The sequence below is a fragment of the Eutrigla gurnardus genome (genome assembly GCF_963514095.1).
Source record: "Eutrigla gurnardus genome assembly, chromosome: 9".
Taxonomy (NCBI): domain Eukaryota; kingdom Metazoa; phylum Chordata; class Actinopteri; order Perciformes; family Triglidae; genus Eutrigla; species Eutrigla gurnardus.
Window position 1 is genome coordinate 9,897,376 of NC_139923.1, and position 15,281 is coordinate 9,912,656.

The 15,281-nt window shown below is 42.1% G+C and overlaps 1 protein-coding gene across 1 annotated transcript; it reads right to left on the reverse strand.

Annotated features, from left to right (window-relative positions):
- Nucleotides 1-517: 517 nt before the first annotated feature.
- iqub (IQ motif and ubiquitin domain containing) lies at nucleotides 518-13,388 on the reverse strand. The gene is made up of 11 exons (XM_084018573.1): nucleotides 13,165-13,388; nucleotides 11,320-11,481; nucleotides 10,446-10,621; nucleotides 6,780-6,935; nucleotides 6,282-6,471; nucleotides 6,035-6,210; nucleotides 5,153-5,323; nucleotides 2,282-2,458; nucleotides 1,939-2,187; nucleotides 1,633-1,818; nucleotides 518-1,384 (listed from the first exon to the last, which is right to left on the reverse strand). The coding sequence occupies exons 1-11, from the start codon at nucleotides 13,343-13,345 to the stop codon at nucleotides 1,187-1,189; spliced, it is 2,022 nt and encodes a 673-aa protein (XP_083874699.1). The 5' UTR covers nucleotides 13,346-13,388; the 3' UTR covers nucleotides 518-1,186.
- Between the last annotated feature and the right edge of the window lie 1,893 nt (nucleotides 13,389-15,281).

Here is a 15,281-nt window from a genome sequence, read left to right on the forward strand (position 1 = left end):
AAACAGTATTTGGATGTTTGGTTACACTCTCCCTGTATGTGAAATTTGTAAAAGTTGTAAACTTGCTGCCTATTTAAAGGTGCAGTGATTAAAGGTACAGTGTGCAGCATTTAGGGGGACATATCACGAGGCTGGGACAATATAAAAAATGTACTGGTCATGCTTAAAACACTTAAATGACACTGAAACACATCACTTTACATTTTGTTAAGAAACAATATTGTTATTGCGTCACAGACAGGACACCCAACTTTTTTGTGAAAAACAATCTTAAATAGGAAGATCATAAGGTCTCTCTGCATAAATAAAGGTTAAATATATTTAGTATCCTTTATTCTTTAAACCAGGCTCATTTTTTCACTATGGTAGTGAGTTAGACACCTTTTTCATCGTGATATTTACATCCAATGAAGGAAATTCACCACAACTGACTTTTTTTTTAAAACGCAATCCACAATAAAATCCAGTATCGTTCCTAGTATTTTTATTATTTTACTTTATTGTTTAGTGTATAATCTGAAAATAAAAAGATGTTTGGCTTCCGTTACCATGGAATGACATCTCCATACGGAGTGGGTCGTCTTCACGGAGCCAGCAGCCATCTTTCTACAGGACCAGAACAGACAGACCAAACACTGGCACCAGACGGGAACATGCACTGAAATAACGAGCTTTCAGTTTGGGTTTAAATCAACATCAGAAATTCATTATATGATATCATCATTTACTGAACACTCAAGTCAATCAGACTGATACTATATTTGCCCAGAACATGCACAAGCACAAGCATTAATATTGTGTCAACAGGTGGAGAGAGAGAGATACCTGCTGATAATTAGAACGTCACCCTGAGAGCACTGAGATCGGCTATACTTTAACTCCTTATCTTTCAGTCTTAACAGGGCCATCAAACAGTTACCAACTCTATTACCTTTGACCCCTGGCCAATGCCTCTGATCATCAACATGTGGCGGCAACTCACCAGAACGGCCAGGAGATAGGAGGCAAGGAAGATTTAAGATTTTCACAGCGTTATACTCCTTTCAAAATAAAAGCACCTGAACTAAAGTGGGAGTAAAACCATCACAAACTTTATTTCAGATTTCAGACTAATGTTTTGGAACATGACAGAGGATATGAGGGAGGGAGGAGTCTGTGACAGAAGACCACTCCCAAAAGATGGGTCTTAGTGAGCTGAGGCTGGTGGGGTTTCGATGGTGTGGTTGCTTGTTGCCATGGTGACAGGCTTGGTGACAAGCTGGTTGCCCAGAGCGGCGGACACCTGAGAGTCCAGGTAGTCGGCCATGGCAGGGATCTGGCTGAAGTGGCGCCGGGCCAGCATGTGTTTGTGTTTGATCCAGCGAATGAACGTCACGTTGTAGGTCTGAAGACACACAAGAATTAGAATCAGTTCATGAAACCAGACCAGACTATGTGGAGAACCCAGAGACTGTCTGTGTTCCCCCAGAGGTCTACGATAGTAGCTCACATTAGTCCAGAGACCAGACCAGACTAAGTGGCGAAACCAGAGACCGTCTGTGGTCCAAACAATAAGTTCTCTGCCGTTTAGGTGGAGATGGTGGAGATGAGGTTCACATGTGTTCTGTGAGTTTGAATGTTTAATAGACAGACCGTGTGGGTGTCTTCCACCTCCAGGTGAACCGAAGCCTCCTCTTCAGATAGCAGGATGCAGTTCCAGGGGTTCCAGTCCACCCGGCGCTCCCAGCGGGCAAATACCAGGTTGTCGAGGTCACCGCTGGCGCTGATGGCCGAGTGTTTCGCCCACACCATCTCCACCAGGTACCGCACGTCTTCCACCTGAGACATCAGACCTATTATTGTCAGCGTTTCAGTAGCTGCACTTTAATCAGGAAACAGGAAGACGCATCTTCTTAAGGCAAAAGAGAAGAGAGACCGTGTGAGGTGAACAGGGGTCACCTGTAGCAGAAAGGGAATCTTGGCGTCCTTGTTGAGCCGCTGCTCATCAGCTCTCAGCCTCCTCAGGAGGTTTTTGTAGCAGGACAACACATTGTTGGAAGTGGCTTTGTGGTCGAGTCCGGTGCAGTGCCGGCAGCGACCGCTCAGACGCACGCAGGCGGCCGGGCTGAAGTCGGAGGAGTGCAGGTAGCGGTGGCACCCCCGGCAGCGGATCAGGTCCTTCTTCTGCTGGGGAGGGTTCTGGGGAAACTGGGACAGATTCCAGATCACATGGAGAAGTTTAGATGACATTTAGATCCTAGAAAGTCCCAGGTTTATGTTCTAGATGATGAGCTCTACTTGCCTCCAGCAGTCGGGCCAGCTCGGGGTTAAACGCTGGTGTTTTTATGTACTGGAGGAACAGAGTGGAGATCCTCTTCCTCAGACCCTCCAGACTTGCTGCCTTGAGCCCCCGAGTCATCAGGTCCACCTCCCTGTCAACCAAATCCACAATGTCCCGGGCCAGCTGACACTCTTCCTCCTGCCCAATACGGATAAAAACAATATCTATAACACACATTAAAGTATTGTGACGTACAGGGCATTAAACATTTTAGTGAAATCCAATGTGCAAAGCAGACTATTGGTGTTATAATTCCTGTGTATGCTTTGTTGACTTGTTTTCATGTAGAATTTCTATAAAAGAGAATGTTTCTAGTTTCAACAGGAAGTTTAGAAATGATTGTACTTTACGAACTGTACGTGTTTCACTTCCACTAGCTTTACTTCCCTTTCTCGGTACAGTTTTACTTACACACTAAAATCAAAAGTATTACACAGTTAGCAAAACTGTTAACACAAGGAGCAAAACACTAGCTCAAATAAGCACAACTATAAGCACATTATCAACCTCACACTTTTTGTAAAACAATACACAGCGATTTGCAAAACAATAAACACACTCGTAAACATTACACACAGAAATCTATCATGATGTCGCTTCCTAGCGACACCAAAGCATTGACTGAAATTACCACACCCTCCAACCACTTGGTTCCAAACAGCCATCAGGTGTGCAAAAACTTGTTTGCTTAATTATATACACTCAGATTTATAAGCACTATAAAAAGCAGCAATCTGACATGTTTTGTTACATAAGAATCTCCACGTTGACATGTTGTGCATGTAGAGAAATACATTTAATTTTCATCAAGTCTGCAGCTTTGGTTTTGTGTAGCGTTTGGTGAATTTACAGTAGTACTGTATATTTGTCCTTTCTCTGTGTACTTTAGTAGCCTAATCTAATCATTGGGATGTAGAAGTGCTAAACGTATTTTAGTTTTATCACAGCAGTGTGTAACTAGTTCAAACAGAACATTATCATATGAAACGTGTTTCTATTAGGGCTGCTCAATTAATCACATTTGAATCTCAATTACGATTTTGGCTTCCAACTATTACAGTTTTTCTCAATTGTTTACACACAAATACTGGTACTTGACACACAATGACCACAACATTTAACTCATGCACCAACACCATGAACTAACTCTGCTAAACTGCAAGCACAATTCATGCTTTATACTCAAATTGCAGTTCTAAAACACACTTTTTCCAAAACACTACACGCAATTCTCTGCATTTGGCACAATTTTCATGAAGAAAATCTCTTGTTTTCACAAGGAACACACTGCCATTTGAAATTCTAAAGTTAATTTCCCTACTATGCACACTGACTCATCACATGGGAAAACACCTGCAACACAGTTTTACAATTTGCAGTCAGAGCATTAGCATAAAAGGGCAACAGGTGAGCTCTTCTGTTTTGGAGCAATGGATGCCAACAATGGATGCCGTACAGTAAATTCTTCTGGTTTTGTATGTAGACCACTCTATATGCAACTTTGTGTTGGTTAGGATGTACACTGTGTACATTACAGTATTCTTGTGGGGAAAAATAAAATATATTTGTTACTGTTTATTTGTGTGTTTTGAGTATAAAAACAATATTCTAAAATATTTTACAACACATTTATGTATGTACTGTCTGTAGTGAGTGTAACACTGAACAAAAAAAGGTCTAAGTCATTATGGTAAATGGAGAAGAAGTGTTCATCGTGTTTTACATTGAGCACATCAGTGTTCAACTGATTCTTATAAATGTCTATTCATATGATGGTTTGTGTGTGTCATTTGAAAACAAAATACCATTTTGAGAAGAAATAACATTGTTTTGAATGTAAAGTTTCATTTTTCAGGAGAATTGAGGGGTTTTGCCCATTGTGTGTGTGTTTGTTGATTTGTGTGTAGAGTTCTGAGAGTATGAGGCATGTTTTCAGAAAATGTGTGTAAACAATCGAGAAAGACTGTATGAAAACAAGATATTTGAAATAAAACTATTATTTTGCCGCATTCTGTTTCGCAATGATGTGCACGTTTTGTCATCTGTTATAAATCCATCGCACCCCTTTCCTTTGCAGCAGTGCGCTTTTGCTCCTCCCCCTCCCTAAAAGCCCAATCTCACTCTCAGGGCGCACTCACACCAGAGCCTTTCGATCCATAGCGTGTCTCGGCACGATTGCCCCCCCCACAGGGGATCCCCAGGCCTGCACTCACAGTGCTCCTGCCCAAACGGGCCTCGGCCCGATTACCCGTTATACATACCTCATCACGTCGTAATACGACACGCATGGCTTGATGTTGTTTTCAAAGAGCGCCGTCTCAAGTCATCACAATAGAGAACAACACAGAGAACATAACTGAAACTTTACTGACAAGTCACATCTGCACATATTTCTAGTAAACACTCGGTCTGCATCATGTGATCGCTGGCAGACAGCGCGACCCCGCGGAGTGGATTTTGGACGGAGACACACAGCTGCATTTTTATTATAAAAGTACCGGTCCGGTTCCGCTCTGGTACTGCTCACACCAGGAGTCTGAAGTCCAGGCCCGACCCAGAATCCCGCTGTGTCCTACACACTCATCAACATTATTTTCAGAGTAGAACACAATGTTTAGTTCAGCTCGAGTTACTTACTGGAATATGTTAGTTTACCAAAATGTTGAATATGTGTTTAGGAGTTTTCAGTAGGTGGAAGTGAACTACAATCTTATTATCTTATTTGTTTTTGTAGTTGTTGTTGTATTATATTTAAATTTAAAGGATTTTTTTTATTTGTGTGTGTGTGTGTGTGTGCACGTGTGTGTGTGTGTGTGTATGTCTGTGTGGTACCTTGACGGTGTGTCTGAGTGTCAGCAGGATGTCCCGTCTCTCCTCCCGTCTCACAGCTGACCTGGTGACCTCGTTGTACAGGTCTCTCAGCTCTCTGGCTCTGATGGTTTGTTGATTCTCCATCTGGATCGGTCGACCGTCGGCTGCGATCCACCGACGAGGAGCCGCGGACTGAGACACACCCACAGTTAGTACTACCGCTGATTGTACTTCTCACTACTGTTGTAGTTACTGCTAGTACTACACATTACTACATTACTACTACTGTCATTGACTTTACCATGATGAGGGTTTTTACACTGTTTCAACATGAACGTCAGTGAACAAAGGGTAAAACAGATTGGGATGGTCCTTTTAAAGGAGGTCAGAGCTAGACTGGCATGGTCCTTTAAAGGGGGTACTTCTACCAGCCATACTACCCCAGTCAGACCACCCAAACTCTTTTGTGCCATGGATTACACCTACGATGTTTTCAATTTAAAAGACAATTTTACACATTTTTATAAGATTTGTATTATAAGACTGTGAAAAAATATGTCATCTCTCTGAAGCTACGATGCCTGTGTGTTTGGTAACAGGATGTTATTCACACTAACAACTGAGCATGGAACAAAGCTAAGTTAGCTAGCTAGCAGGTCGAGCTAACGGCGGTGTTGGTGACGTACCTAGCAACTTTGTTATGTAGCAGCATATATTTGTGTACATCGTGAAGTATTTTACTCCCAGTACATTAAATGTGTATCGAAAATTACTCTACAAATATTATCAGTGAAAATATGTTTTGCCGGCCCTCATTCCAACTTGAAGGTTATTTAAGAGTGGATATGTTTTGGTAATTTTTTTTCTACTGAGACAGCTGGAGGACTGGCAGTGACCTCTGACCTTGTCCAGGAGGCTCCTGACAGCTTTGTCGTAGTTCTTGACCTGGACAGCGTTGTGCTGGCGTCCAATAGTGGCGATGAGCTGCGTTTCCTGTTCAAGCAGTGAGAAGAGAGCTGCCTTCCTCTCAGCTCCTCTCAGGGTGGAGTTGATCTGCTGCTCCTCCTCACTCCTCCACTCTGAAACACACCATGATGTCACTCATCCACATCGGCTTTACAACAGAGTGAGACCTCCTCACACAGCTTACTCTCTAGAGCACGGTATAGCAGGTGAAAGTGCTCCTTGCTCTGCTGGTTCCGGTGTTGCTCCTCTTTTTCCTGCCTCCTCTTCCTCTCCTTCATCTCCAGCCAGGCCAGCCGCCGGTTCCGATCCCCGACGAGCCTGTCCACCTTCTGCTGGGCGAGCCAGCGGCGAGCAAATGTCTGCAGGCGGATCACCTGGGTGGACGACAGAAGGAGGAGATCAACTCAGGAAAGAGAAACGAAAAGCTGCATTTAGCCCTCATAAAATTAAAACGTATTTATTCATTATATTTTACTTTATCACAATTTGTTTTATTAACTTTTGCTTTGCTCCAGTGGGAAAGACTTCAGAGTTCAAATCCACGTGACCTTTCCTCCAGTGCCACCAACGGGACAAATGTTCCAAATATAAGCAAGACGATAACGCTATGTTGACCTTTTCTACGTCATAAATAAAAGAGCAGAAATAATTTATAAAAACACAACACAAAACGTTCACCCACAGCTCTCAGCCTCCTGTCATGGAACTCGGCAGCGGTGATGTAAACACCAACGGTGACCAGCTTGTCGTTCACACAGGAGACGTAGTGGCCGACCCCGGCAGTCTGGGTGGAGGCTGTGGCTGGAGTCTGCTGGGCTTGAGACTTCAGCTCAACTGTCTGACGGAGACACGCAGACACTCACTGCACAAGCTAATTTGATACTTTTCTATAATAACATTCAGAATTAAAAGAAGAAGAAAAACATCTTAATGTATGTAATAAATAATTTAGAGGGAGGGATCTGAGATGACTGCATTTCCATAGTAGCTGATCTCTGTGAGGAATTTACTTTGAAAAAAGAAGATGGAGACAGCCGTTCAACACAACAATCCACATATAGCTACAGCTAAATATAGATCCTTTGCCATTGTCAGTCGCTTGGTTATTTTTTCTTTCCACTGTCTGCTGAGATTTAGGGATGTATTGCCTTGGCAACACATCTGAAAGGCCTTATTCTATGTGTCATATTTTGTGTTAAACAAGTGCACTGGCTGCAATAAGTCTGCAGCAAGATTCAAGGTTCCTATCAAGGTTTTTCAATAAAGCTGTGAATGTCCTTCATCACATTGCAAGTCACACTGTTGCACGTTATGCTTCTGTAAGATATTGAAAATAATCATTTGAATGTTAATGTTATAAACGAAGCTCTGAAGCGTGGTACTGTTGGGTACCACCCTAGTTACAGTTAGCTGAGATACCTAGCTAAATAGCTACCTAGATAACTAGCTACCTAGATAACTATCTACCCAGATACCTAGCTAACTAGCTACCTAGATAACTATCTTCATAAATAAATAGCTAACTAGCCACTTAAATACCTAGTTAACTAGCTACCTAACTATCTACCTTACTAGATACATAGTTAACTAGATACCTATCTAACTACTTACACTAAATACCTAACTATCTACCTATCTAACTACCTACACTAAATACCGAACTAGCTACCTATCTAACTACCTACACTAAATACCGAACTAGCTACCTATCTAACTACCTACACTAAATGCCTAACTAGCTTACTATCTAACTACTTACAGTAAATACCTCACTAGATACCTAGCTAACTATCTCTGTACCTACACCAACTACCTAAGTAGCTACCTATCTAAATACCTACACTAAATTCCAAACTAGCTACCTATCTAACTACCTATACTAAATACCTCACTAGATACCTAGCTACCTATCGAACTAACTACCTAACTAGTCACCTATCGAACTACCTAAGTAGCTACCTATCTAAATACCTACACTAAATACCAACCTAGCTACCTATCTAACTACCTATACTAAATACCTCACTAGATACCTAGCTACCTATCGAACTACCTACACTAACTACCTAACTAGTCACCTATCGAACTACCTAACTAGTTACCTATCTAACTAACTACACTAACTACCCAACTAGCTACCTATCTAACTACCTACACTAAATACTTACTAGATACCTAGCTAACTGACTAATTAACAACTACTAGGAATCTCCATTATCTTTTGTACTGGTCACATGACAACAGGACAACAGTTCTGTGTCCATTTTTTCTCCTGTTCTGTTTCTATGAAGACTCTGTACCCATCATGGTTTAGAACGTATACAGGATCAGGTTAGCTATGCTAGCTCTGGTTCCCCTATGAACCATGTTAAGTTGATTCCGTTGCATTCTATCCTCAACTGGGAGCTGAAGGAGGATCCAGCACTAGTACTACTTACTTCTCTCACCAGTTAGTTTTGTGCTTCCTGAGTTTTCTCTTTTTTAAGGCTTCATTACGGCCCCAATACCATGAACCATGATGTAGTCCAAGAGACCCTGGACTGAGCAGGACTCAGTGGATATGGATGAAGGACAGGAGGTCCCAGCTGAGGTCAGAGGCTTCAGGTTGTTAATTGAGGTCTACTGGAGGCCAGATGAGCTGGGGAGTAACATTTTACATTCTCCCGGCCTGTGACACAAGTCTCACCTTTAATTACTGATGAGCTGCAATGAGAATGCAGTTTAGTTGTATGGGAATGTAACTTTTAGGGGGCAGAGTTGCATAACAACCGAAATAGTTGCATTCATTTTCCCATAAAGAAAGTCAGCTGTCTGTGATGGACGTGAATTCTTCCTGGTAAACTCAACAGGACATTGAGCTGAAGAAAATCTGTTTCATTAAAAAAAAAAACATCAAAGGGCACTGGCTGTGTCCATGGCAACATCAGAAGAGAAGCTATCTAGTCAGAGTTTGACCTTCATCATCAGCTCTCCTTACCTGTGAACCTGTACAAAAAGTCTTCAGTGAAATCTGGTTCATGCAAGTCTATTAAATCCTCCGTCCTATATACAAGATCACTGCAGATTTATTTATTGGAAATCATTTTTATTATCCGAGAACCAGATCGCTGATTGTTAAGGCAATTAATCACGTGTCAAGACCCCCAAACTGAACCAGAGATATTGTTCCTGATTGCTAATCCGAATTAATCTGTGCAGGTTTTCATATGTTTTCTAAGTTTCAATGGTGCAAACCCATTTATTTACTCACATGTTGAAACTGGTTAGTGTGTTTCTATGAACTCCTGTGAATGTAATGTGAAAAGCAGCTTCAGCTCCAGCCGTTTGCTACGTTACAGTAACAGGGTCAAGGGTCAGAAGTCACAGATACCTTTTCATAATTTTTTTTTTTTTTTTTCTACAGTTTAAGGAATATTTTAGGGGAATTAAGTGGAAAAAGGGGGAAGAAAACATGTCTATCGTTTGATTCTCACATAAATCACACAGTAGAGAGATTTCCTATCAGGACTGCAGGCGGATGTACGATGTAGTGTAAAACCAACAAATAACGAGGCGATGCCATGCTGTGGCATGTAAACAGTCTACTGAGGGACAAAAGGTCACATGATCGTGGTGCTGACGACACTGCAGAGCGACAGACACACGGAGGTCTCATTACCACGGTGGTGTGCAATGTCCGTAACGAGCCAACCACCATCATTTTGGCCTGTATGGGAGCGTGAATGTCAATGAGTCACACTCTACCTCCATCCGATGAAGATGGACAAACACACACACTCAAAACCCAACAACACAAAAAAACACGCCTTATTGATATCGGATTTCTGGTGATTTTAAAATGACTTCTTCCTGGGATCATATATTTATTTGTAATATTGTTATTATTGAGTGTTTTTCTCTTATTCTTGTTCTGTTTTGATTGCTTCGTTGTAGTTTGATGTGGTTGAGGCAAGTTAGAATATTTATGTCTGACATTAAGATTAGTTATCAAATATTTTAAAAAAGGCTTCATAACGGTAGTCCACAAACCAATGGGTGACGCCACATTGACCACACCCACTTCTTACATTCAAGCTCCTCCTAGGCCGCCTTTTTATTGTGGGATTATCCTCATTTTTCCACAACATCGTTAGTGTAAAAGTTCCAGAGACATTAGAGGGTCAGAGTGTTTCCTCCTCTGGGCAGCAATGAAGGTCTTCTCAGAGGAGGAACCAGGAGAGACCAGGAGAGCCAACCTGTGTGTTGTATCCATGTGTACTACCTGTGTGTTGTACCTGAGTGTCGTACCTGTGTGTTGTACCTGTGTTGTACCCGTGTCTTGTACCTGTGTTTTACCAGCGTGTTTTACCTGTGTGTCGCGGCTGAATACCACCACCCCTCTGTCAGGTCTCCTATTTGTCTGGGTCTGGACGGCAGCGTGGTGGTACTCCTTCTCCGTCAGCCGGTGTTTATAGCCGCCCAGGAAGGCCTTCTGCTGGGGGGGACACTCAATCTCTAGCCCCGCCTCCTGGAAGATGCCGCCGTCTGTAGGATGGAGAGTCATTTTACTGCTTAAGTCATTTTACAGTAAATAGTTTCTGTGTTTTGTTCAAAATCTTTTAAGTGGTGGGAAACAATGTTGGAGTTTAATTTAATTTCAGTTTATGTTTCTATAAATTCACAGTAGCCATATGTACGCATTTATAATTTATTTTATGTTTTTAAATTTTCTTTGCTGCTATGGTGACAGAAGTGACACCAGAATTATTACACAATATTATAGAATTTTACAGTATTTATTTACAATCAATTGATAAATAAAATATACTTTGCAGGTTGATTCATTATTAGCTTTTACATGATGACTTCATGAATAAAAACGTAATAAAAATTAAATGTAATTTCCTAATTTACAATTCTATATCCAAATTGTATGAAAAGAAATTCTAAATTAATTTTCAATGACAGATTTCACATGCAGAAGAACACAATTCTTTATGAATGGATCATTAAATGTCAACTCAATTCACCAATTAAAAAAAGCTATTTAAAACTTTTGTTTTAAATATATTTGTATATTATAATGTACGGTTAACGGTATATATATTTGTTTTAATTAAGTATAAATTTATTCCAAACTCACATTCTTTCCTAAATATTTACTCAGAGGTTTGTCACATTATTACTGCATAACTGCTTCCACATCAGGCAGCCAGTAGAGGATCACAGCAGGGTGTTCACACCTGTCGGGACTCTGACAGTGACGTCGTCCACCATGTTGTCCTGCTCTGGGGGGAGGAGCGGGCGGGGGTTTAGGTCGGTGGAAGTCATCTCCATCCGGGTGGAGCCGTGAGGCTCCGACAGGCTCCGCTGCTCCTCCACCAGTTGCCCTGAAATACCAACGTCTTCACATTTTTTTAACAGACAATTGCATTTTATTGCATTTTACGGCGCCGTCATCTAGCGGAAGTTTATAAATGGTATTTTAAGCCGATAAATGCCGAGTCATGTTTTTTGTTTCTTCATTATATATATATACTGTGTATATACTGTATATATATATATATATATATATATATATATATATATATATATATATATATATAAAAAGAAAAAAAATCTCCTTCTCACCCCTAGTGGGGTGGTATCTGTGTCATCCTCAAGCTCGGGTCCTCTACCAGAGGCCTGGGAGTTTGAGGGTTCTGCGCAGTATCTTGGCTGTTCCTAGGACTGCACTCTTCTGGACTGAGGCTTCACATGTTGTTCCTGGGATCTGTTGGAGCCACTTTCCCAGTTTGGGGGTTACTGCCCCGAGTGCCCCCACTACCACGGGGACCACGCTAGCCTTGACCTTCCACATCTGTTCCAGCTGCTCTTTCAACCCTTGGTACTTCTCAATTTTCTCGTGTTCCTTCTTCCTGATGTTGGCGTCAGCTGGGAACGCCACATCTATCACCACCACTGTCTTCTGCTCTTTGTCCACCACCACTATGTCCGGTTGGTTAGCCAGGAGCTGTTTGTCAGTCTGGAAGCTGAAGTCCCACAGAACCTTGGCCCTGTTGTTCTCAGTCACCTTCTGTGGTATGGCCCATTGGGATTTGGGTACTTCTATTCCATACTGGTTGCAGATGTTCCTGTGTACTATCCCAGCCACTTGGTTGTGCCTCTCCATGTACACTGATCCAACTAGCATCTTACACCCTGCTACTATGTGCTGGACTGTCTCAGGGGCTTTTTGCACAGTCCGCATCTTGGGTCTGATCTGCTCTGGTAGATCCTGGCCTCTATGGCTCTTGTGCTTATGGCCTGTTCTTGTGCTGCCATGCTTAGTGCCTCTGTGCTGTCTGTCAGTCCTGCATTTTCCAGCCACTGGTAGGATCAGCCACTTCCTCTATCTGACGGTGGTACATGCCATACATGTAGGGGCTTGTCCCTCCAGGTTGTCTGCTCCTCCTCCGCACTCTCATCAGAGTTCTGCTGCCTGAGACATTCACTTAGCAGTTCATCCTTCGGGGCCATTTTTTCGATGTAATCTCGAATTTTCGATGTTTCATCCTGGACTGTGGCCTTGATACTCACTAGCCCTCAGCCACCCTCTTTCTACTTAGTGTATAGCCTCAGGGTGCTGGACTTTGGGTGGAACCCTCCGTGCATGGTGAGGAGCTTTCTAGTCCTGATATCTGTGGATTCTATCTCCTCCTTTGGCCAGCTTATGATACCAGCGGGGTATCTGATGACTGGTATATATGTATATGTATATGTATGTATGTATATATATATATATATATATATATATATATATATATATATATATATATATATATATATATACTTAGCTAACTGGCTACCTATGTACTTAGCTACCTAGATACTTAGCTACCTAGATAACTAGCAACATAATTAGCTACCTAGATAACGAGCTACTTAGCTGCATAGATAAACTAGCTACCCAACCAGGCACAGTTTACAGGAAAACCTGTTTGCTTTTACACATATATGTATGAGACATTAACTCTGGATTTAAACATTAGCTGTAAGTATTTAAAAAGCTCCAGTGGTTCAGGAGGAGTTACGCCGGACTCACTCACCGGGGCTCAGCCGGTCAGCCTGCGGCTCCTCTCCGTCGCTCCCCGGCTCTCTGTCGCTCCCTGGCGGCCGCTCTGCGGCGCCTCCGCCCGGGGAGAAAGACGGAGCTGTTTCCGTGTCTTTCTTTTCATCTCCTTTCACCTCCTGCTGCTCCTCGTTTTGGCTTTGCTCCGACATCACCATCGGCTAACGGTAGCTTAGCTTGGTACTCTCACTTAGGAGTCAACAGAAGTTCCCACTCCCAGGCAACGCCGGACTGTACACGTTGCTATGGCAACCACACACGTCACTGCCGGTTCAAGACTTTTCTTCCGAAGAGAGTGAGTGCATTACTGAGATGGGAATAAAAGTACAAAACCATGAGGGGAAAGCTGAGAAAATCCCAAAACAATTTAAATTGATCTGATAAAAGTCATTAAAATTCCATAAAACCAGAGTCACAACTAGCAGACAACAAAACCAGAGCATTCAAAATCCCTCCAGGAAACAATTACACTCAAGTTTCCTCATAAAAGCAGATTTAAAGCCTTGACTGAAGAGATGCTGCAGAGCTCACTGTTGCATGCTGCACGGCTTTCCTGCAGATTCACTTAGACAGGAGTTCTATGAGAGATCTACGAGACATCATCATCTCATATTTATTCATCACAGCAGCCGAGGAACAAAATAGACACCACTGATTTTACATTCCTTGACTTTGGGATTCCCCCCAAACATGACAAAGATTAGCTCACACAACAGTAACCCAGCTGTATTTAAGAGCAGTAGGCCAGGTATCGACCACACATCCTCACTGAGTTTATTATTTATATTTCCCTGCTGTGTTTTAAGGTAATGGGTATATTGAAAAGGGGATCCCCAACTAACAAATATCACAATAAAACTTCACCAGTCGGTCACTATTATTTTCTATATTGTATTACAAGTTTGTTTAAATATGCAAATTCGACATCATTTGATTACATTTTTGGTGAATTTAGGAGAAAGTTTCAGGTGTAAATTGAAAAAGTTGCAAAATAAACACCTCTATGTTTATTTTGAATGTTTTCCTTACATTCGTCTGAAACAAGATGTAGATGTTTTGGAAGAAAAATTGCCCCAAATCTCAAAATTGAACAGTGCATGAAAAACTATTTCCTGTAGAGTCTCTCCTTAAATAATCAAACAAACATTACCATAATATTTGACCTCTAGGATGAGAATGCTTGAGCAAAAAGTAGCAGAACAGTGAGAAGCAGAGAACGGCAAAGTGTATCACAACCTACGCACAATGATTTGTTTCACCTCAGAATTTTATAAATTCGGTTATATAATATTTAAAGTCTGGAAGAGCCTGGTTGGTTAATGACACAAGGTGTGACAAACTCTGAACACATGTTATTTTTTTTTTGCTGTAGCTGGACTTTAAAGCAGCAGAACAACTGGGACACTTTCTCATCCCCACATCCCAACAGTGCCTTCATCATACTATAAATCATCACACAGGTGCATTTTAAAGACCTGAATGTTCCTGTTTAGCACCCATGGTGACACGGTAACAGACAGACCGTGGTGCATAATGTAGCCTCCTTTAACGGGTGAATTAACACCGATAAATAACTAGATGTGACAAGTGGAGCTGAAGCATCAGGTCACATCAGGCTGGATGCAGCAGAAATGACATGACAAAATAATGGCTGCCTTAAATAATATTAATCCACAGAGTCCTTCCCTGGGAGATGATGCTTACGGCTCGCCAGCTGATGTCAACAACAGTCACACAGGTCTGAAATAACCTGTGATGTCGCTGCCCACTCACTCAGCCTGGAGCAGCCAGGTGTCACCTGCCAGGTCACCTGCCAGGTCGGCACGGCTGGCTCTCCCATACGAACCCTGAGAATGTCCATGTTGACCTGTTTGTGTTGCGTTTATGTCAGTGGCAGTTGATGGAGAGGATGGCCGCCACAACACCGACGACAAAACTGCTCAGTAACTCTGTAGCGGCTGGAGGGCCGGGGACGATCATTACATGTTGATGGGGGGAAAAAACAGCAAACTGGGAGCTCAAAGAGACTAAAATGTTCCACAGAGCTGCAGAGTTGTCAACTTTTACATTACAGTCATCAGATTGATTGTGAAA